At 49.6% G+C, this 21,364-nt stretch overlaps 1 protein-coding gene across 5 annotated transcripts in view; it reads right to left on the bottom strand.

The window, feature by feature from the left end:
* The window catches only part of Rgs3 (regulator of G protein signaling 3), a 97,480-nt gene that overhangs the window by 15,370 nt on the left and 60,746 nt on the right, over positions 1-21,364 (bottom strand). For all 5 annotated transcript variants that reach the window (XM_010639408.3, XM_010639412.3, XM_010639410.3 and 2 more), the window contains 4 exons: positions 17,910-18,106; positions 15,414-15,497; positions 10,241-10,352; positions 4,372-4,415 (listed from right to left, as the gene is read on the bottom strand). In XM_010639408.3, the coding sequence (XP_010637710.1) occupies positions 4,372-4,415; positions 10,241-10,352; positions 15,414-15,497; positions 17,910-18,106 (437 nt within the window). The remainder of the gene's footprint in view (positions 1-4,371; positions 4,416-10,240; positions 10,353-15,413; positions 15,498-17,909; positions 18,107-21,364) is intronic.

The following is a 21,364-nucleotide window of genomic DNA, read 5'->3' as shown; positions in this document are numbered from 1 at the left end:
TCTTCTGTAGCTCTGAAGAAGAAACTCTGCCTTAATAATAATCTTTTTTATCCAATTATCAATTTTCAAAAGCACTTTTCCATCCATGATCTCATTTTAATCTTGACAATTCCTTGAAGTAGGGAGGGCATGGATTGTTGTTCCTATTTTATAGGAGAGGAAAATCGGGGCTCAGAAAAACAATGGGCCTCCCTGAGTCTCAGGGCCAATAAGCCCAGGACACTCCAAGTCTTAGAGAACCACGTGCTGGAATTTTATCTCCAGAACCTGAGGAGGCCACACTCTGGGCTGACAGGACTGCTGTTTTACAGATGGGGCCTGGAGGCAATCAACCATCAGAGTAAACCTTAGGCCTTTTATTTGCTAAGCAACTCAGAAGTCACTGGCAGCTTTTTGTACAACTGCCCCTGTCCTACACGACAGTCCCTACCCTACAAAACTGTAAGAAAGTCTCCCCAGGGATGCTTTCATAGCAACCCAGCTACATACTCCTAATTCTGAGACAGCCCCTCACACTCCACGGCTCTCAGAGTACCAAGCACTTTATTAGTGGCGCTTTGGTATTTTTTCCAACAGACTACTCTGTTTTGCTAACACCCACAAGAACCACACCTTTGGTAGGCCATCTTGCTCTGCCTGGAGTGGTAACCAGATCATTTGTAATGGTAAGTGAGATTCTAAAGACACTGAGGCCAAAGCTTCCTTTGGAAGCCACATTTTCTCAATCAGGGGTGGAAACCACACTGCCTGTCTCAGCAGGAGACTGCAGGACTGGCTCTCTGGCTCTGAGGGCTTAGAGCTAAAAACCTCAGAATGCTACAGAACCCAGAAGACTTCTAGGCCGAAGGACATAAATCCAGACCTAGCCCAGGGTGGGCGGCTGGCTGTCACAGAAAGACAAACATTTGTAGGAGCCAGAGCTTTGAAGATTGGCCTGGCCAAAAGAGGAAGAGCACTGACCCAGCTCCTTGCAGGGAGGCTGAATTCCCATCTCCTTGAATCTGTCAAAATTGGTAGGGCCTCATTTCCTATCTGGCTTCTCCCACAGAGGGACCACTTCACTCAATCCATCTTGCTGATTTTAACACTGACTTGTACCATGCCCTTATAATCAGGCTTCATAGCCAAGGTGCCCCAAAGGCATTGTCACAAATGCCTTCAAACACCACACCTAGTTCAGGGTGGTCAACCACATATAGACCCCTCAGCTGCACAAGCCCCATCTAACAGCACTCAAATCTAATAGACACCCACCTCCTCTTGGCCTCTCTACAACCTCCATGTTACCCAACCTCCTTGTTCCCGGATTAGTTTTATCTTCATGAAGCCCCTTCAGCTGTGACTGTCGTGTGTCCATTTGTTATGACAAGCATGCCCTCATTCAGTTCGGTTCTCCTGATGCCCTGACGTGGGTAGGAAGGAACAGTCTGTTCACCCTTCTGCAAATCATCAAACTAAGACTCAGAAGGGTTAAGTCATACAGAGGATTCAGTTGTCTTCTACCTCTTCCAGAGCCTGTGATCTTGCTGTATTTGTATAACTGTGTACATGCATTACAAAGAATGTGAGACATTATTCTCAATTTTTTTAAAAGATCAATAAATCATTTGTGAATGCCTCTAATGGAGGGTAAATGAATATTAAAAGCCCTTCCTCCTGCCATGAAGCTGGCAATAATAATAGCTGCCATTCACTGAGGACTGTGTGCCAGGATCTGTGCTAAGTGCTTGGAGGCAGTGTCTTATTGAATCTCATTTAATCATTACAACAACCCTGCATGGTCAGCCTCTATGCCTTGTGTCAGAGAAGAGAGTGTACCTCGCCCCCAGATCATTCAGGAAATGGCAGAGCCAAGATTTAAATCTAGGTCTTCCTAACTCCAAAGCCACACTCTTAAATAAACAAAACAGAGCCAGTGTTAGATTCCAGGTGACCGAATGGTCCCCTACCAATGTGTCCATTGATCCAATGCCCTGAGTGCTCCAAAGCCAGGCATGGGCTGCATCTGTCTTATGATTTGCAAGGGCTGAGGGACACCTATCCAGGGGACTAGGGACCCAGAGCCAAGGACTGCTTAGGGCAACCCTTCCCAGGACCTGGCAGCTGGGAATAATCAGAGCTGCTATCACCCAGGAACTGGAACTTTCTCAATGCAGAGTGAAAAAACCTCCCCAAACCCCGACACTTCCCCCCGGTTTCTTCTTGGGGTATCCCTGAATGTCAGGTAATGAAAAGAATCCACCTATGGGAAGTTCTAAGTAAGATGTGCACTTGAGAATCTCCATGGGGTCCGAACCCGCCCATATCAAAGTATCCCAGGCTACAGAGCAGGCAGGCAGCTTGTCTTCCCTGCTTCTCAGCAGCCCATTAGAAGAGAAAGGCTTCTGGCTCCCTGTGAGTTTCAACCTCCCAGCCCTGCAGGGTCAGATCACCTGGCACTTTACTGAAATAAAAGGCTCCAAATCAATATCCCTTCATCAATCTTTGGACAGCCAGGAGGTCACAGATCCAATGGAGCAGAAGTGCTTTTCTCTGGGAAAAACAAACCCAGCCTGGCAGGAAGAGCTCTTGGAATTAAAGAAGTCAGAGTCTCATTTCAGAGGCTGAGGAGAGAACTGGAATCCAGAGTGCAGGCTCCACAGGGTGGGGGAACCCAGCCCAGTTCACAGCTTTTCTAGGCTGCACCCTGCTCTAGGCTCTGTGGAACCAGACACTGCCAGCACTGAAGTGACGCCACTGGCCACTCCCTATGCCCTGGCGGGGATCTGGCTGGCACAGGGGAAAACATCCGGTGCCCTCAGGTCTGCATTCCAGGTGGCTGAGTCCCCAGCTCTTCCCTGACAATATGCACTGCTTCTTTGGAACCCTTGGCTTCCCCAAAGGGAACTTCTCAGCAAGAGTCAGTTCATACACCCCAGGCCTTGTGCCTCCTATTTGCCAAGAACTGAAAATGGAAGAAACACTTCTCTCCCCACCTCACTCCCCACTAGGGATTAAACCCTGGGCCTTTGCACTGAACTATATCCACAGCCTTTTACTTGTTTTTTTTCTGGATAGTCTCACTACTACATTGCCCATGCTGAGCTCAATTTTGCAATCCTCTTGCCTCAGCCTCCCAGAGTGCTGGGATTACAGGCATATGCCCCAACTCTTGGCTTTTTAAAAAAACAAAACAGAGTCCCACTAAATTGCCTAGGCTGGTCCCAAAACGAATGATCCTCCTGCCTCACCCTCCCAAGTAGCTGGGACTGGAGGTGTGCACCACAGCAGATGAGCACAACCTCCTTTTCAAAAGGCTGTATTCCTCTAGGCCAGCCATACCGTTGGGTGTGATAGCACCCCTATAATCTCAGCACAGGGGAGGCTGAGGCAGGAGAATAACTACAAGTGTGAGGCTAGACTGGGCTACATTGTGAGTTCAAGATCAGCCTGAACTATACAACAAGACCCTGTCTCAAAATTAAACAACAACAACAACAACAACAAACAACTCTTGGCCATAGCCCATCCCCAGATTATGGCCACTATATTCTCCCACCAGTGCAACACATTCTCAGCACTGTTAGGCAAATTTAAGCAGAGGCAAAGGGCAGGAACCGGTCTAATAAATCTAGCTTTGAACAGACACCGCCCTACCCACACATTACCGTAGCAGACACAAGGTTGGGAATTAAACATTCCCTGAAGATTGAAAAGATTTTGTATGATTCAGTGGCTCCCAAATGTTTCATCACAAAGGACCTCTTTGGTTAAACCTCTGGTTTTGTGATATTTTATCTACCAAACCATATCAAACCGTGAGTCGTTTGCCCGATTTTGCTTCTCAAAGGCAGAGCACTGCCCATCTAAACTCTGGAGCAGACAGAGACAACCAAGAGCATCAGTGACAGGGTGAGAAGCATCCAGTCCTAAACACAGATAATGACATCTGCTTCAGCCTGTACTCTCTGGCCCAGGTAAAGGTACAGGGACCTCTGGGCCTTTGGGAACAATGACAAGATCCTGGAGGAGAGATTGTGGGCAGTACTCCTGGGGGAAAGAGGAAGACCAAAGGAGCAAGTGTAGGAGTCAGGGCAACCTCCAGAGGAAGGTTACTAAATAAACAAACAGAGGATGCTTGGCTAGCAGGCTGCACCCTCATTATGAGACCTGCAGGTGCTGGGGCTCCAGAGGTCCTGAGCAGATCTCAGGGGCCATCCCAGGACGGTCTCGCCATCTCTTTCACATACAGGTAAGACAGCCGGGGCAGGACAGCTGGGAACTTGACCTGGACCACGGCAGGGCTGTGTGGAGCCCAGCATCAGAATCTCATGACCAGGCTCCAAGCCCCAGACCTTCCCTCAAGCACCAGGTTCAGAAAGACAGACTCACCTCTGCTAGATACAGCAAGCAGAATTTCAAGTCTCCTGAAGAACCTTTGAGGGAACAAAAAGTGAGATTTGCATTACAACTGGCTGAAGTGTCTCAGAGGTTTGCTGAGGCACAGCCAGCTGTCTCACCCAGGAGGCTGTGTGCAGTGCTTCCTGGGAAAAGAGGAAGAGGCAGACACTGGGAACAGGGCAGTCTCTGGAGCAAAGCCACTCCATTTGCTAACTGGGGGGTGATGGGCAACTGTGAGGCATTTGCCTGCAAGTCATCCTGACCCAAAGAAGGCTGGCATCACATCCCCAGGAGAAGCAGTCAGGAGTATCAACCAGTAGGAAGCTGTCGCCCATCCCAGAAGTCTCCTCCTTTCCATGATCCTTCCTGTGACAAGGGACAAGAAGCAGCACACATCCAGGTTTTCTCCACCACTCCAACTGCCTTTGCCATCTTGAAATTCAGGAGGGCGTCATTTGATTCCTGGGTGGGGCCGTTATTTCCCACCTCAGAAGCATGAGCCAAGGAGGGGCAGTCCCCACTCATGGGCTGAGCGGCACTAAGAGATGGTTTGCTGGCCCAGGCTGAGACCTCAGTGCTTTCCTAGAGCCTCCCCATCCCTTTAGGATCCTGAACTCAACCATCCACCAAGCACTCTGGAGCTGGGAAGAGCTGGGAGGGCCTGGGGGCTGTCCCCTCCTCCTCCAGCCAAGGAGCTCAGTTGGAAGCCAAAAGATGACACAGAGCTATTGGGGAGGGAATTCTGGAGAAGGACCTTTAGTGTGAAAACTCAAGAGAGGAAGAACAGGCACCCCAGGAGGTGGGAAGGGCTTGAGCAGAGATAGAGAAACACCAGCTACACCTCCTCTAACACATCCACCCTGACCACTGGAGCCACCCGGCTGAACCTAGCAGCAACTCCCTACCAGGGCACTCATCTGGATATAGGTCTGGGCTGGTTGGAAACTCCCCGCGCTGGAAGCAATTGGCCTCACCAGGCAGGCTGTCACTTTTAAGAGAAGCAACCATATAACACATGTAACGGCATCAAGAGCCACAGAACTTTATGCTGCTTGCCAGCCACCATGCAAATGTTTTCCATGTGTAAGCTCAAGGGCTGGGAGGTGTAGCTCCCTAACAGCACTGGCCCACAGCTCTCTCAAAACCCCAAGGGGCAGAGCGGACAGCCTCCATGGCCCATGTGAAAACAACAGAGGCACAGGCAAGTGAAGTAACTCAACCCAGGTAGGAAAGGGAAGAGTCTGGCTCTAGAGCCCACTCTTTTAATGCCACCTCTCAACCACAGGGTTCAAAGTAGACCCTTTAACCCAGACTTGAAGCAAGGAAATTGCCAAACAAGGCACAATTCATCACCAAGAGAGGGCAGCAAGGTGACAAGGTGACAAGCCAATCCTAAGCAAAGCAGTAAGTAAAGCCCTAAGTGAGGTAGGTGAAGACCAGGCCCCCTGGAAACAGGTACATGGGCAGTTTCCATAGGGGTCAAAATCTCTCTACAGCCAGGGGCTTCTAGGCAGAGCCAGATAAAATAGCCCCAGGAAAATGGGAGTCCACTTTGGACTCAGAATAAATTTTTTACTTCTCCCCACCCGGAAATGGATCAGGGAGAGAGGGAGCCCTGCCTAAGAAACCCATAATGTTTAAGAACACTGTAAACTGGAAATACCTAGAATCCCAGCACTCTAGGAGGCTGAAGTAGGAAGGTGGCAAGTTCAAGCCCAGCCTGGGCAACTTAACAAATTTAGCATGGTCCTGTTCAAAAAGGGGGGTGAGGGCTGGGGATGCAGCTCAGTGCCAAGGCTCTGGGTTCAGTCATGAGGGGAAGGAGAGGGAGAGACCAGAGACAGAGAGAAAAGGAGAGAAGAAATACTGTAACCCCAAAGCCTCTTCTAGTTCCTTATGTTGCAAAAGTAGAAACAAAAGGACGTGATCTCTTTTGTTTAAGAAAACATACTGGATTATTTCCTTGACTTTCCAGAAGCAGACCCTAGAACAAAAGGAGAGCCAAGAAGACCTACATTAGAAAATAATTAGAATTTGGGCTTTGGAAGCTGGCAGTGAGGAAAGAGAAGGTTCTGAAAGCGAAGGCAAGCCCAGAGGGTGAGCACTTCAGGGAGACAGGAGCCGAGAGGTTGGGGAACACGCCTTTAGACAGTCCCTGTGGCCAGGGACGGCTGGTGCATTGCCTCGACAATGCTCGGTGCTGTGATATCACCCACTGCCTGCCCTGACATCCCTGCATGACTGCAAACTTTCCCTGAATCTGCTCCACATCACAGCCCCAAGCTGGCAGCCCTGTGACAGAAGGATGGATAGGGGCAGTGCTCAGCATGATTCAGAATCTCATAAAAGAAAAACAAGCAAGGGGCCAGGGGTGCCAGGAAGAAGCTGCCGCAACTGCAGAAAAGCAGGCAGCAAAGAAGCTGATCCAGGAGAGAGCCTCGGTCCTCCTGGAACATTAGGACTGGGGCTGGCACAGAGGAGAAGGGACGCTGTGGCTGCACATTTGAGACGCTCTGCCTGCGCAACTCGAGAGAGAGCCTTTCTTCCTACCAAGGAATGCATGGACCAGGCAGTGGGGCCACTGAGCTCCTGGGCTTCCAGGCCCAGCTCTGACCCTTCTGTCATTTTTCCAGAGTCCTTCCAAGCCCGGTCTAAGATCTCGACTCAAACATTCACAGGTTCAGAAAATGTCAACTAAGATGTAATCCAACTACTCCAGCAGCTGGAGTTTCCAAAACGGGAACCTGGGTCCCCAAGGCAGCTGGAGAGTTCATGAGTCACCTGGACATTTCCAGGCCACATCCGAGAGAAGAGGGCAAGCCAGGAAGACACACTGTGGGTGTGATACTGGCTGCCTGGGAGCCAGAAACACAAAGAGTAACAAAGCCAGCCGCCCCGACAGACCAGAGATGTCCTGATAGTTAGTGGCAGCTCTCCACCTGTTCCCATTCTACTGCCATTCAGTCCTGCCACAACTTGGGGAAGCTGGACAGGGAAGGCAGGCAGGACTGTAGTGGCCACCAGCCAGGGACCCTGAAGGAGGAGGCACTCCCAGCTCCCAAGCTGAGATGGTGCTTCTGGTCTCCTTTTAGTCATTCATTGATTGATTCACCCAACAAACATTTGTTGGGCTGCCACACTGTTCCATGCCCATACTAGGTCCTGGGAGTACAGCTGACCTGCAGAGCTAAGGGCTACTCGGACAAATACCAAGGGAGTCCTTGGTCCCTAGGATGGGGTGGATTCTCCCCAGCATTATGGAAAGGTGCAACTGCTTCTCGTTCACTGTCCTCTTTGCTCCAAATTGAACTCTGCATATATGTTGATTTGAAAGAGACAAACAAGTAACCTAGGAGTTTCATGTCCTGAGCAACGTTAATCAGAGACCATTCTGGCACCAGAGGCTTCAGCCGAGGCTCCAAATGCATCTCTTAAAAGCCTCACTCAGGCCCCTGCAGCGGCAGCAGTGAGTCTCCTGGGGCACCAGGGAGGAGGGCAGGAAATCGGGTGCCAGGACTCAGAACACTGGGTCCTGAAGCTCCACCTCCGCCTGTGGCCCTATGGTCAAAGGGGACAGTGGACTTCAGTGAACCTCTGGAACTGGCTCAGGGACATCAGAAGAATGGAGTAGGGGCACAAGGGGTCCATGGGTGTCTCAAAGGAAACCAAGCATCGGAATGTGTACGTTTTTCTATAATCTTTGTGCATGTACGTAGGGTTTTGGTGTTGGTGGTGGTGGTGGTGGTGCTGTTGTTTTGGGTTTTTTGTGTTTTCAGACAGGGCCTTACTGTGTAACTTAGGCTAGTCTCGAACTCACTATGTAGCCCACACTGGCCTGGAAATCACGGTGATTTTCCTGCCTCGGCCTCCCTAGTGCTGGGCTCACAGACGTGCACCTACAGGACTCCATGTCACAAATCATTTCCTTTGCTCTAGGTAGCTCTGAGGCTCTCCAGGCACCCCTCCAAACCTCATCAGGCCTGAGGTCTGCCCCAAACCGTGTCCAACAAACCCAGGGCTCCCTCTCCCATGCCAAGCCAACTGATCATCTCTCCTGAGACGTGCTGCCTGGGCCAACTCATCTAGGTCACCGACCATCCACAGGCAGATGTGGCCTTGGCCCATGGACACCATGCCTGGGCAAGGGTAACACTCCAGGCTCCCCTTGACCATTACCACCTGGCGGGGCATGAAAGCACCCCTTTCTTTAACTGCAGGTTTTGGCGTATATGTGTGTATGTGTGTGTGTTGAGGGGTGTCCTAGGAAGGGAAAATCAGTTCAGGCCCCTCAGCAGGGGGGAAGCAGGGTAGCATAGCACTGTCCAGCTTCTCCTAATCACCTGGGGATTCTGCCCAGGGCCATCAGACCTGGGAGGAAACACAGAGAAATAAACCCAGAAAAGGGAAAGGACCAGCTGAGGTCACACAAGACACTAGCAGCAAATCCCCAGCTAATGCCCTCAGCTCTTCCACTGCCTTCGTCCCCCACTCCAGCCTCTACCCAACTGCAGCCAGCTGGAGCTCCTTTCTTTTCCCTTCTTCCTGTAGCAGCATTAAACTGAGCAAATGAATCCTGGGCTTGTGGTTTCAGGCCTACAACGTGCAGGGCCTGAGTCTGTTCTTATCCTTGCTCATGCATGTTACTGAGTAGCGAGCGTCCTGCTCAGCACTCCCCATATGGGACTGGGTGGGTCTCACACTGTCTGAGCAGAGGGCGAGCCGGGGTGGGGGACAGAGAAGGAGGGACAGTACCCACCGTGCATCTCTATGAGTGTTCAGAGTGTCGGGGAGCTGGCTTCGAGGGAGCAACGGAGGAGGGGAATAGCAAGGAGGCCCGGGGCAGAGTACACTGTTTGGAGGATGGTGGGCACTGGGGAGCTTCCTGGCATGCCAGGGCCTGTGCTGAAGTGGCCCACAAGTCTGGTCTTCCCCTCTGCCCCCACCAGGCTGAGCCACCACCCAGAGGGAGGGGCTGTGGCCACCCTTGGTCAGGAGGCAGGAGAGTCAGAGCCAGAGAGGGCGAGTGGTGAGTGACTTCCCACAGGGAGGCGACAGTGGACGTTCCCACAGGACCTGGCTTCCGAGGAGGAAGACCAGCCAGGGCAGCGGGCGCACAGGATGGCTTTTGGAGCAGTCAGGAAGTTTGCCTAGAGTGAAACCCACCAAAACAGAATTCTTTCACCGGGTAATATTTTCCTCCCTGCCCCTGTCGCCTGTACTCAAACAGGTCTGTTGTTGTTTTCATAATCTGGGAGAGGAAATCGAGCCCCTTTCAGCGGAGACCTCAGGCGCCAAACCAAACCGCTGGACAGATACTCCCAGCTGGCTTCCCGTTCCGGGGGCCGGGGTGCCATGGAAAGTTTTGTGTTAGAAATTCTGTAGGCTCCTATATACTCTACTCAACAGCCCCAGCCACGTGTTCCTTGGGCTCTCAACAGGGCTATGTGGCTGGCTGGGAAGGGGCAGTGTTCTCTGTCCACACATCTGTGGAGAGCAGGGTGACAGCAGGCATTTCTTAGGCACTGGTTGTAGGCCAATCCCTTTGCATAAATGACCTAATTTAACCCAACAACCTTCCAAGATACTATTGTTATCCTAGTTGACAAATGAGGAAACAAGCTCAGAGAAGTGGAGTGACTTGCCCAAGGCCACACCAAGAGAGTACATGGGCCTGAGGTCAAAACTCTTCCCACCCTCTCTATGGCCTCCCTGGAAGGTGTCTAGAACAAAACCCACGCTGAAAAGCTTGAAGTGTGGCAGCATTTCTCAGGACTAGAATGGATTGCTGGCCAGTTCAGCGACAGAGCCCACCGCACATATCAAGCGCCCTGCTGAGGGCTGAAAGCTCGGCGTTCCTCACCTTCCTGCAGCTTGACACTCTGGAGATAGAGGGGGTTCCTCAGGACATTGCAGCGCCCAGGCTCATCCTCCTTGGTGAAGAGCAGCAAATCCGAGTAGGCAAACAGTGTCACCTGCACCGGAAGAGAGCAAATAGACTGGCTACTCCACTGTCCCCTGGACACAGAGAGTCACAACCTCCCCTGGAGGTCTGGGTAATGTGTCCTTGTCATCTCGGGCAGAGCCAGCCACCCAAGGGTGGCCCAGCCATCACCCTCCTCAAAGTAGGAAAAAAATAAACAAGAAGGAAAGACAGTCCTCAGCCTCTGTGGCAGATGGCTTCCGTGGGGGCTTCTCCACAGCCTGGTGTCCCCAGGCCCACCTGTCCTGGGCTGGCCCTGCAGTGCCCAGGCATCTCCAGCCCCTTGCCCAGCTTCGTCTCAAGCTTCTTACACAGTTCTTAGCATCATGTGGTGTGACAAAATACTACCAAACTCCTTGAAGATAACTTTAACTGCATTAATGAGAAATCAGTCTAAGAAAAAGCCAGTTGTTTATATTTCAGTACAGACTTGTACATAACTTTAATCTCCTTCATGTACCAGTTGCTCCAAAAACAAAGGAAAAAGTTATTTTTAGGTGTTATAAGTAAACCAACAGGCATGCACAGCATATTTTTTATGCTAAAAAAAAAATCCACTTGATCCTCTGGTCCCACTGAAGTTTACACTGGTCTTTGTTTTATAAATTCTGCTCTAGCTCGAGTTAAAAGCAATAAAATCCAATTTTAGGTTCTCAAAAAAAAGCCCACAAAAGATTATTAATTATAGGAACTTCTCTCTGAGGTGTCAAAGCCTGTACTTTATTTCTTCTGAAGTAAGAGGAATCTAGCAGGGGGGCTCAGCCTACACTCTGGGCATGGCAAGTGTGGGTCAGATTTTGACTGATCTGTAAGAAGCCAACATGTTGTCATTTAGTTCTCAGACTGTTAAAGATTACCCTACAGCACCACTTCTGACACTTTCCTGCAGAAACATTTAAAAGGATGCATAAATACGAACATATAAGGATGTTAGCGACATTCACATAAGTTAACAAAGGAAAATAAAAGAAAAAAAACATCAAGAGAGGATGGATAAAATCAAGGACAATACCTTCACATAGCAGGATTTTGTGCAACAATTAAAAGAATAAAGTAGAGCTACATGGGCAGAAACAGAATTGTGTCTCTCATAAGTTATTTCAAATTAGTGTGATGCGCAAACATAAATGGGTATAATGTAATTTTGGAAAGCAAAAGTATAGTTCTTTCTGTATTTTTTAAAGATATGTAAGGTGTATGCCACTCTCCTCACTCAAGGATGCGGGATTTTACTTTACACATTTCTGTTTAATTTGCATTACTTTTCAATGAGACTGCTACTTTTGTAATTTAAAAATATGTAAGAAATATCCAGGGCTGGGGATTTAGCTCAGTGGTTCCGCCACCTGCCTGGCAAGGTCAAGGACTCAAGTTCAATCCCCAGTACCAAAAAAAAATAAAAAAAAGAAATATCCAAAGGCCTACTTGGTATCTTGAGAGTTGCACAGATACAGAGGCAGAGACAACAGGGGGATATCCCTGAGCAGAGAGGCTCAGGGCTCTGGCCCTTCCCATGGACTCCCGAACCTTGGACCGGAAGGGATTTTAATAGAGACCCTACCCAATCCCCTTCCCAGCACAGCCGTCTCCTACAACTACCCAAGAGAAACCTCTACTTGTTGAACACTTTCTGCTCTGTGAATCTTTATGTAAATAACATCAATGCCCTTTACAGATGAGGCCCTTATAGCTCAGAGAGGTTAAGTTACCCATCCACAGCCACACAGCCAGACTGTTATGCAGGTCTGACAGACGGAAAAGCTCTCATTATACACAGTACTGTAGTAGCAATATGCCTACAGCTGCTCTGTCCCTGAATATAAAAGAATCCAAACAGGGACCAAAAAAAGTGGAAAAAGAAGACAAATGATAACAATAAAGTTGTAGGAGAGGAAGAAAATAATCACGAGTTCAGAAGGATTCAGAGGGTTGGCTATATGGGGAGAGGACTGCAAAGTCTAAGCAAAGAAAAGAAGACTCTAAACTAGCTGCAGACACTAGGCAAACGCCCCTGCTCCCAAAAAACATGTCTCCAAATCAAGGAAATTCTAGTTGTCAGCTGTGGACCCAGAGGGAAGCTGGCAGAGGAAATGTCAGAGGAGACAGTATCTCAGGAGCCTAGAAAGTCAAAAAGTGGTTCAGGCTGAGAGGGGGCTGCGTGGAGGACAAGAGGGAGGAGCCACAGGCAAGGTGAGAAAAGCCCTGGGCCTATATCGCAGCCTGGATTCCCACAGCTGAGAATATGGTCTAGACAGGAAGTGATTAAGTCATGAGTGAAGAATTTCCCCAAAGGTCAGGTCAGGGAAAGGACAGAGCTGGCACATGACTGGAAGCAGGACAGAGGGCAGGCATGGCAGGGAAGGACATGTGGACCTCATCCATGGTGACCCTATCTCCATAGTCCAGTTACCTGCTGCCTCTCACCACCAGCCACAAGGGATTCCAGGTATCTTCCCCACACCTGCATGGAGGACACACCTGTTTTCCCAAAGGGTCAAGGGTGGAGTGACCCCCTAGTTAGGGAACACTTACAACCTAGTGGGTGATTCTCAAGTGGCCCTAGCCAAGCCTCCTGGGAAACTGTCCTCAGAGCAGGGTATTCAGAAAGGACCTCTGCTCCTTAGTTAATGGTAAACTTGGTGAGTCAGTGTGTAAAGGGAGGGCGTGTCTGCCTTTCCCTTCATAGTATTCCAGGAACCTAGCACTGGGCCCAGCCACGTCCTAGGTGATCTGTAAATACTGTGTGAATGGATAAATGAGGCTGCTCCGAAACACAAGCGTGTGGTGTGGGACAGGATCGGCTCACAGACATCAGCAAACGTGAGCATGCCCAGAGAAAAGACAGATGAAGAAGGGGCGGGGCTTCCAGCTAGGAGAGGCTGCCCTTGCACATTCCGGAACTGTGGGGAAACCCAGCAACTGGACGACTGCAGAGAAGCAATTAGAATGGATGGCTCCTGAGGGCCCAAAGCACTAAGGCTGTACGAAGTTACCCAAGTCCCTCTGGAATTGGTTCTATTTTCGGCTGGAGTAACACAATAGGGTACCAAAATCCTCATATTTGGTTGCTATTATACTGCAAGAAAAAGGAATACACGAGTTCGATCCTCAGTACCAAAAAAAAAAAGAAGAAGAAGAAGAGGAAGGAGAAAAAGGAATATATTTATTTCACTTGTCCTCAAATCACTCCCTTCAGTTTTGGGAGCAGAGGGTGTCTCTTGGTTCTAAGGTTCTCAAGATCCATGAGGCAAAGATATTTTAAATGAATTATAACTGGCTATGGCTTGGCTTGTGTTTCATGGTTTGCTTTTAAACAAACATACCAGAGGCAGCATGGGGTCATGGAAAGCATTGCTGAGCGAGGATTAGAGCCAGAGAGCCAAGTGCTAATCCTGGCTCCTTTCCTTACCAGCCTTGATGTCCCAGTTAATTTCATTGAACATTGGTACCCTCGTGTCTCACGGGGGTGCTGCAGAGCTAATTGGGATCAGTGCAAAATGCATGCATGGCAAGGATGCACAGTAATGGTCAACATCGGTGCCTTTAATGGTTAGCAAAGTTTAAGGGTGAATTAAGATGCATGTGTGTATTTCAGGGTGGCTGTCATTCCAAAGTGCCTTCTTCTGGGTCTGCTGAATGCACAGCCACACCTTACCTTCTGACCTACACCCCGGACTTACCTCCACCACATGCTTATTCACCAAACACGGTTCCAGTGACCTCTCACTCCTAAAACCTAAATCTCCCAGGCCAGATGAAGTTTTACTCCCACAGAAGCAATTCTGAAGCCATGCTGCAATTCTCAAGAACATTCCCAAAGGGGAGGTCCAGAAATGACCTCAGCATTACCAGTGTGGTAGAAATCAGCATGCAGTCTCACCAGAGAGCGCCCTTAAAAAAGCCAGTGCTCATTTGGAACACATGAATTCTGGTCTGCTTGTTTAAAAAACAAAACAAAACAAAACAAAGCCAATCCCTGCTTCAGCCATAGGCACACTTGGTGCCCTACGGTGGTAAGGCTAAAGGCCCCTCACACCCCACACCCTGCTCCCGCAGCCTTAAATACACACAGGGAAGACTGAAGAAGAAGGGAGAAGTCCTGAGCGAGTCAGCAGCACACCTAGGGCTGGATATAGGCTTCAGGTCTCCAGGCTTTCTGATTTTGCCAGTTCCCAAACACCTACTCAAGTCGACAGAGCCAGCTCCGCATGAGGGCCTGATCAGCATCCAGCCCTCTCTCTCGCCCCATGACCCCAGGAAGCCAGGCTAAACGAGAGAGCTCCACTTCTATTTCCTGCTTGGACCAAGTCAGCTCTGTCTTGATGCTGCCACCCAACCAAAGCCTTTACTTAGAGAGTGCTTACTTTCTGCTGTGTGGATCTCCATGTCAATACCATCATTGCTTTCTACAGATGAAGACCTTACATCTCAGAGAGGTTAAATTACCTGTCCACGGCCACTCAGAGATGTTGTCCAGGTCTGAGGGACTGAGCTGGGACCTGGCCAGCTCTGGGGGTTGAGAGGGTGAGTAGAATGCTCCCAGCTCCCAGGAAGAATAGCATGGCCTCTGGACAACCCCTGCTGGCATGGTTAGGGCCCAGGAGAAATCAAAGATCTCTCAGGAGAGGATCTAGAATTTGGGTTAATACAGACTCAGGACATTCAGGGAACTGACACACCTCTAAAAATTCTCTTTGGCTAGCAGCTTTAATTTTCTCACCCACAAAGTCACTCACCACAGCTGAAGTGAAATACTCTCTTTTCTCTCTCCTTAGGAAAGGTTGGGATAAACAGTGGAATGTCTTTATGGGCTGGGGAGTAATATAAATGTCAAAAAGAACGAAACAGCTTTGAAAGGAGGTAAGTTCCCTATCACTGGAAGTAGACAAGAAATACCTAGGTCTCCATGCATTAGGGAGGGTAGTGTTTCCAGAAGTGTTCTCAGGTCTCCCCCATCCTGGGATTGTACCATGATCATCAGGAGGAGAGAAAAGTGAGGGTCCTGGAGACGGCCAAGGAGGAAAGCCAGTCCAGCAGTATGCACGAGTCTTACCTGGGCAGCCTTGTTCCTCCCCTCGTACAACAGCAGCTCCTCTGTCAACAGGAGGGTCCGGGCAGGGTTACAGAGATCTAGGGGCTGAAAACAAAGGGTGCACGAGTTAGTGGGCGTGCAAAGACACAGGGGGGGCAGAGGAAGCAGCTCATAGCCAGCCACAGAGAGGCCTCCCCTCCCCCAACAACTCACACACCCCTCACGCCCCTGATGGAAACAGAAAGATCTCCTGTCCTGTGAGGACCTGTGGCTGCCACCTTCCCCACCAGCCCTCACTGTGAGAGCTGCGCTCTCTGGCAGGAAGTCCAACCACTTGGCTCTCTGCAGTCTCCCCCTCCCCCACTGCCCACTCCCTCCCCGGGGCTCCCCATCCCATCTCCCCCATCTGTCCTGATGGAGCCCTCCGGTCAGAGAGAGCCCAGAGGCATCCTGAGAGCCACATGCCAAGAGATTTGGCCATTTGAGAACCTTCAAGGTGATGCTTTGCCCTCCTCTACACTTATAACAGACTCCTTCCCATCAGCAATTCTGAAGAAACCACTTCTCATTCAAACCTCTCATTCCATCATCCTGTCCAGGGATGTCCAGAAAAAGCACCCTGAGCTCTATATTCCCCAGCAGGACACATCCTCATGAGCATATACTTATAGCATGGCTTCTACCTGCCTGGCCTCAAGCAGGTACCTGAAGGAAGATAATGAACCAAGTATCAACTGCACACAACAACCAGGATGGACTTTATAAACCGTATACATGAATATATGCATACAAACATTCATGAAATAATATTTTAAAAGAATCTACACAAAATATGAAATTTAGGAAGAATACAGGTGGCAAAAATAAAGAAAAGCAGGTAAATGCACAGCATGAGCTAGGCTGAGGCACCTCTGGTGGGAAGGGAGGGCGTTATGCTCAGGAAGGAATATGCTGGTTTCCACCGTATCTCTTGGGCAGCAATCATATTCCTTTATTTTAGTGGATATTTGCTTTACTATTATTTATTAAATTGAACATTTAAGTGTTATGCCATTTTTATCTTAAATGTTTCCCAATAGAAAAGTTTTCAAAACTTTTTGAAAATCAATTTCAATTTTTTAATCAAAATTAAAAACAAAAACTAACCCCCCAGCATGGCAAGACCTTTGTGTCACATCCGAGAAAGAGACCAACAGAAAGGCAAAGGCAGGCCGGGGATTTAGCTCAGTGGTTCTGCAGCCTGCCTTGGAAGCACAAGGTCCCGACTTCGATCCCCGGTACCAAAAAAAAAAAAAGACTCAGAGACAAAGGCCAGTCCCTGCTGACAGAGCCATAGAAGAAGAGAGGTTTGCTGCCTGCCACAGATGCATCACATCCAAGTGGGTGTCCTAAGACTCTGGGACAGGGACAGGTCCAGGATGGGATGCTAAAGAGACTGGAGATAGGACGAGCAGAAGAGACTCCCTCAGAGCTGTGTCACCTCTATGCTGCTGATGTGTAGATAAACTAATGTTATTTTCCTAGAACACGGTTTGTCAATATGTGTAAAGAGCCTGCAACATGCTCATGACCCATGACCCAGTCTTTTCACTTCCAGGAGTCTTTCCCAAGGAAAATCATCAGAGTGACAATCCAATCCATTAGCAGAGTTTTCATCACAGAGCTGTTTACAATAGCAAAAGAATAGACACACGGATCTGAATTAAGAACTGACTCAGTAAGGATAGTATATCCACATGACAGAAGAGTGAGAACTACTATACAACCCAGGCTTAAATGTTCATGCTACAATTTTTGTTTTAAAAAGGGAACCAGGCTAGGCATGGTGTTGCACACCTATAATCCCAGCATTCAAGAGGCTAAGGCAGGAGGATCACCATGAGTTCAAGCCTGAACTACATAGCAAGACCCTGTCTCAATAAACCAAAAGCAACTAGATATAAAATATAGAATAAGATCTGTTTTGTTTTTAAAATTTATATATTTATGTGTGTGTGTGTGTGTATGCATACATTTGACACTTAAGTGTTTAAAAGGGCTGTACCTAAGCAAGAGAATAAAGAAAGACTATTTTTAAAAAGAAGAGAAAAATGCAAAAGAGAGAGGGAAAAAGAAGAGGAAGGAGTTAGAGAAGAAGGGAGATCCAAATGAACCTCAGGGCACCAGTGAATCCTGGCCAGGCATGTTTGGGTGACCAAGGGGACCACACAAGCTCTCTCTCCCTTGGTCAGTTCCAAACAGCAAGCTTGTGGGTGAACTGATGAGAAGGAGCTGCCTCAGGCAGGTCCTGGACCTCAGAGCCTCAGCCACTGAGAAAGAGGAGGCTGCTGGGGGAATGGGAGGCCCCATGTTTTCTGACCCACGGCTCCTCGAGAACCTCTGCTCACTGACACGACCTGCAGAACCCTGAGTTTCTCGAGTCATTTGTCTTTCCTGGGCCCCTCAGTGCCAGGGTGAAGAACTCTCCTTGTCCTCGTCTCCTCCTGATGACACCCTTGCGGCCAGCTACAGGCTCACCTGAACAAAAACAGGGAACACCAAGGCCTTGGGGGCCAGGGTGACGTAAGTGCCGTAGCTTGAGTGCGGGACATGCGGCCTCAGAAGTGAGCAGTCCTGGTAGCTCCCATGACCCTTCACCGTCTGCACAGTCTTCATCAGCCGGGACTTCTTCCCCAGGCCCGTGTAGGACTTCCCTTTAGTGGGACTCCCCGATTCTGTGGAACAGAGATGGGGGACAGTGAGGCGTTTCCATTGCTCCTGTGAAGGATCCCCTCAGAGCTGGACCTGGTGGCACACATCTGCAATCCCCTGCACTTGGGGGGCCGAGTACCACTGACTGATAATCTACCTTGCGCTGGGCCTGTGTAAGGATCTGGAAACTCAAGGAGGCTCTGGATGGGTCTCAGGCCTCAAGCAATCCTTCATCCTCTAGTGAGAGATGCTAGAACATAAATAAGCAACTCCAGGGGAAAGACAGAGCTGGAAACCAACAATTGTGAGATGTAGCAGTCTCACATCCCAGTCAGATACAGCATCCCAGTCAGCATCCCAGGTCCCAAGTCAGATACATCTATTGGCCTCGCACTTTTCAAAATCAAGAGAGCACTCAAATTTTTTCAAATCATAAGGTTTGACTTCACTGAACCTGCAGGGCCACATGGAAGGATGAGGTTGGAACAGAGACCACTGCCCTATGCAGCAGAGCCCCTGTCACCATCCCAACCCAGACAGCCCACCCATAGCCCCTAGACAAAGATCGTTCTCTGTAGAGGGGCAGACAGCAGATTTTGCCAGGATGCATGTGGTCCACCCTCCACTAGTAAAGGAAGCTGGAGTCACCCGACCGACCACAATCAGTCCATAAGCAGTAAAAAGTAGCACTTACACCAGGCACAGTGGCCCCTGCCTACACTTGGGGTGGGGAGAGGGGCAGGAAGATAGCCAAGTTTGAGGACAGCATGGGAAACTTAGTGAGATTCTGTCTCAAAATAGAAAAAATAGAAAGGAAAAGGGGCTGGGGGGTGTGTAGCTCAGTGGTAGAACACTTGTTTAGCACGTACAAGATCCTGACCGCAACCCCGAGCACCACAATTTTTTAAGAAAAGAAATAGTACTTGCCACTGTCATTCTCGGTAAGGAGGACAGCTCTGAAGCCAGGTGGCTGTGCTCAAAGCCTGCTCCCACAGTCGCTATCTCAGTGACCGTGGGTGGCCTGCTTCACCCCCAGAGTCCTGGTTTCGTCAGCTGGAGTAAAAGTGCCAGGCACACAGCTGCTGCAAGGGCTTAAGCAAGATGCTCCAAGGTACACTGGAAGTCAGCCCCTGACAGGTAGTCATTTGGAAGCCAAGGGCCCCATGGGACTCCAGGAATGTAGACATCACCTCCACAAGGTCCCTCCACTTGGCCATCAGCTCCCAAGTTACTACAGCGGAGGCCATCAGCAGGGAAAAGAACAAAAGGCAAATGGCCATTTGGCATAGGAATCCCTCTTTAAAGGGACACTGAAGGTCACACTCTCCCCTGGAACAAGGGGTGTTATGCAGGTCTTTATCATGACCCATCAAAAGGGCAGAGGAACAAAACCCAGAGTAGCTAAAAAATAAAAAAGAGATTCCTGGGCACAAGCAGCAGGGAGACAAACCCCAGAACAAGCTGACTCTGCACATACTTCGGCCCTCTTCTAAGGTTTGCTGTACTAGGAAGAATCCAGCAAGGCCCTCCCTGACCTGGGTGCCCAGACTGGGTCCCAGCACCCAGGCTTCCTTCTGCCACCAGCCCTGGAAGATGGTAGGGTAGCGGGTAGCCTGACCCGGTGACAGCTCAGGGAAGCTCCCCACCAACACAAGGTCATGGCCTCAGAGGAAGCACTCAGCCCAGAAGGTGTCACACTTGCTTCCTCCTCCCACCTGGTGCCCCTTCTCAGCAAGAGGCGAGAAAAACAAGTCAACCTCCCCCGCCCCACAAGTGACCACTAAGCACAGTGATCAAACCATGATAAGTAGAAGGCAGGATTCCAGGATGAGGGACAGGAGGTGCAAATGCAGGGAAGAAGTTACACAGTTCTTTGTCCAGTCTGGCCCCACGGTCATCTGTACAGCCAGTCCCTGGACCCTTTGCTGGAAGGACCCGTCCTCAGTCTCGAGTTCTGCACAGCAATGGAGGTGGGTAAGACTTCGGAACCTGAGTGCGGACTCTCCAAGTCAGACACCGGCTGTGCAATTCTGAACAGCTCCTTCCATCTCTGAGTCAATTTTCTTCAGCGCAAAATGGAGGTAATGGATTGCTGGCTCCCTGGGAGCTCACACAAAAGGCCTGACTGAAAAGGACTCGGTGGGTTGTACAGAGGGTTCATGTGCTATGGATCATCTTACACCCTAAGCCATTCATTAAGCCGCCCATCACGGCTGGCAGAAGCATGCAGAAGGCTGCTGGGCTGCAAGCCTTACCATACCTGGGGCCACAGGGTCAGCCTGGAACTAGACAAACTAATTTGACATGGAACTAGCCTAGAATGGAGAAGGCAAAACCATGCAGGACTGACAAGTAGGAGGCCGAGGCCAACTAGGCCAGTGTCAACAAAGGGTACCATTTGTACAGAGAAAAAATCTGAGCCTTGGGCCCCAAGTTGCTGACTTTTTAAAAAATCCATGTTATCCCTTCTCTGGCTCAGCTGCCCAAGGCTGCCCAGGAATCTTCATTCTCGGCCTAAAAGTCACAAATCAACTCCTTGACCCATCATTCTGCCTTCAGAAAGGAGAGGTCTACTCAGCCACAGTTTATAGACAAGGAAATTAAGTCCCAGAGAGATGTAGGGCAAGGGAGCATGGCTCTCCAGAACTGACTTTCCAAGGATCTGTTTTTAGAACAGTCCAGATTGCAACCCAGTTGCTGAGCTTGGTGAAGACAAACTCATTTACTTTCCACCTGCTACTTCTCATGACAATGTCTGGTCCAAACCCCATATCACCCCTTTCTCCCCTAACACCTGCTTCACTGGCTGAACACAATAATTATACAGCTTTGCTCTCAGCTTCCGAGGCAAGCCCTGGCAGCTCTCCTGCCCCGGCAGTGTTGTAGCTGAGGCTAGGCTGCCTCCTCGGGGCACAGGACAATGCCCAGGGCACCAGCAGCCCCATAGAACATGCCAACTGTATCCCAGCAGGGACCCCAGGCCCTGGAAGAGCCCCAGACCCTATTCAACTCAGAATGGCTCAACATCCTCCTGAATGGTTGCCTCCTGGCAGCCCAGCCAGAAGAATGAACTCCCTGGTGACAGCCTTAGCCTCTGGACAAGCCTGAGAGTGCTTAAGAGAAACTTTGTACCTTGAATTTCACCCCTTCCTCTGAACCCCAGACCTGGGAGCTATAAAGACTTGATCCTTACAAAGAGTAAATATGTACTGGAATATCAAAAATATTATTACTATGAAAGATAAATGAAGTACAGTCAAGATCTTAATATTCTAAAAGCT

This window comes from Fukomys damarensis, unplaced genomic scaffold (genome assembly GCF_012274545.1).
Source record: "Fukomys damarensis isolate Sample0158 unplaced genomic scaffold, DMR_v1.0_HiC HiC_scaffold_36, whole genome shotgun sequence".
Classification (NCBI taxonomy): domain Eukaryota; kingdom Metazoa; phylum Chordata; class Mammalia; order Rodentia; family Bathyergidae; genus Fukomys; species Fukomys damarensis.
The sequence above is the reverse complement of the archived record's forward strand: the minus strand, read 5'-3'. Positions and strand labels throughout refer to the sequence as shown.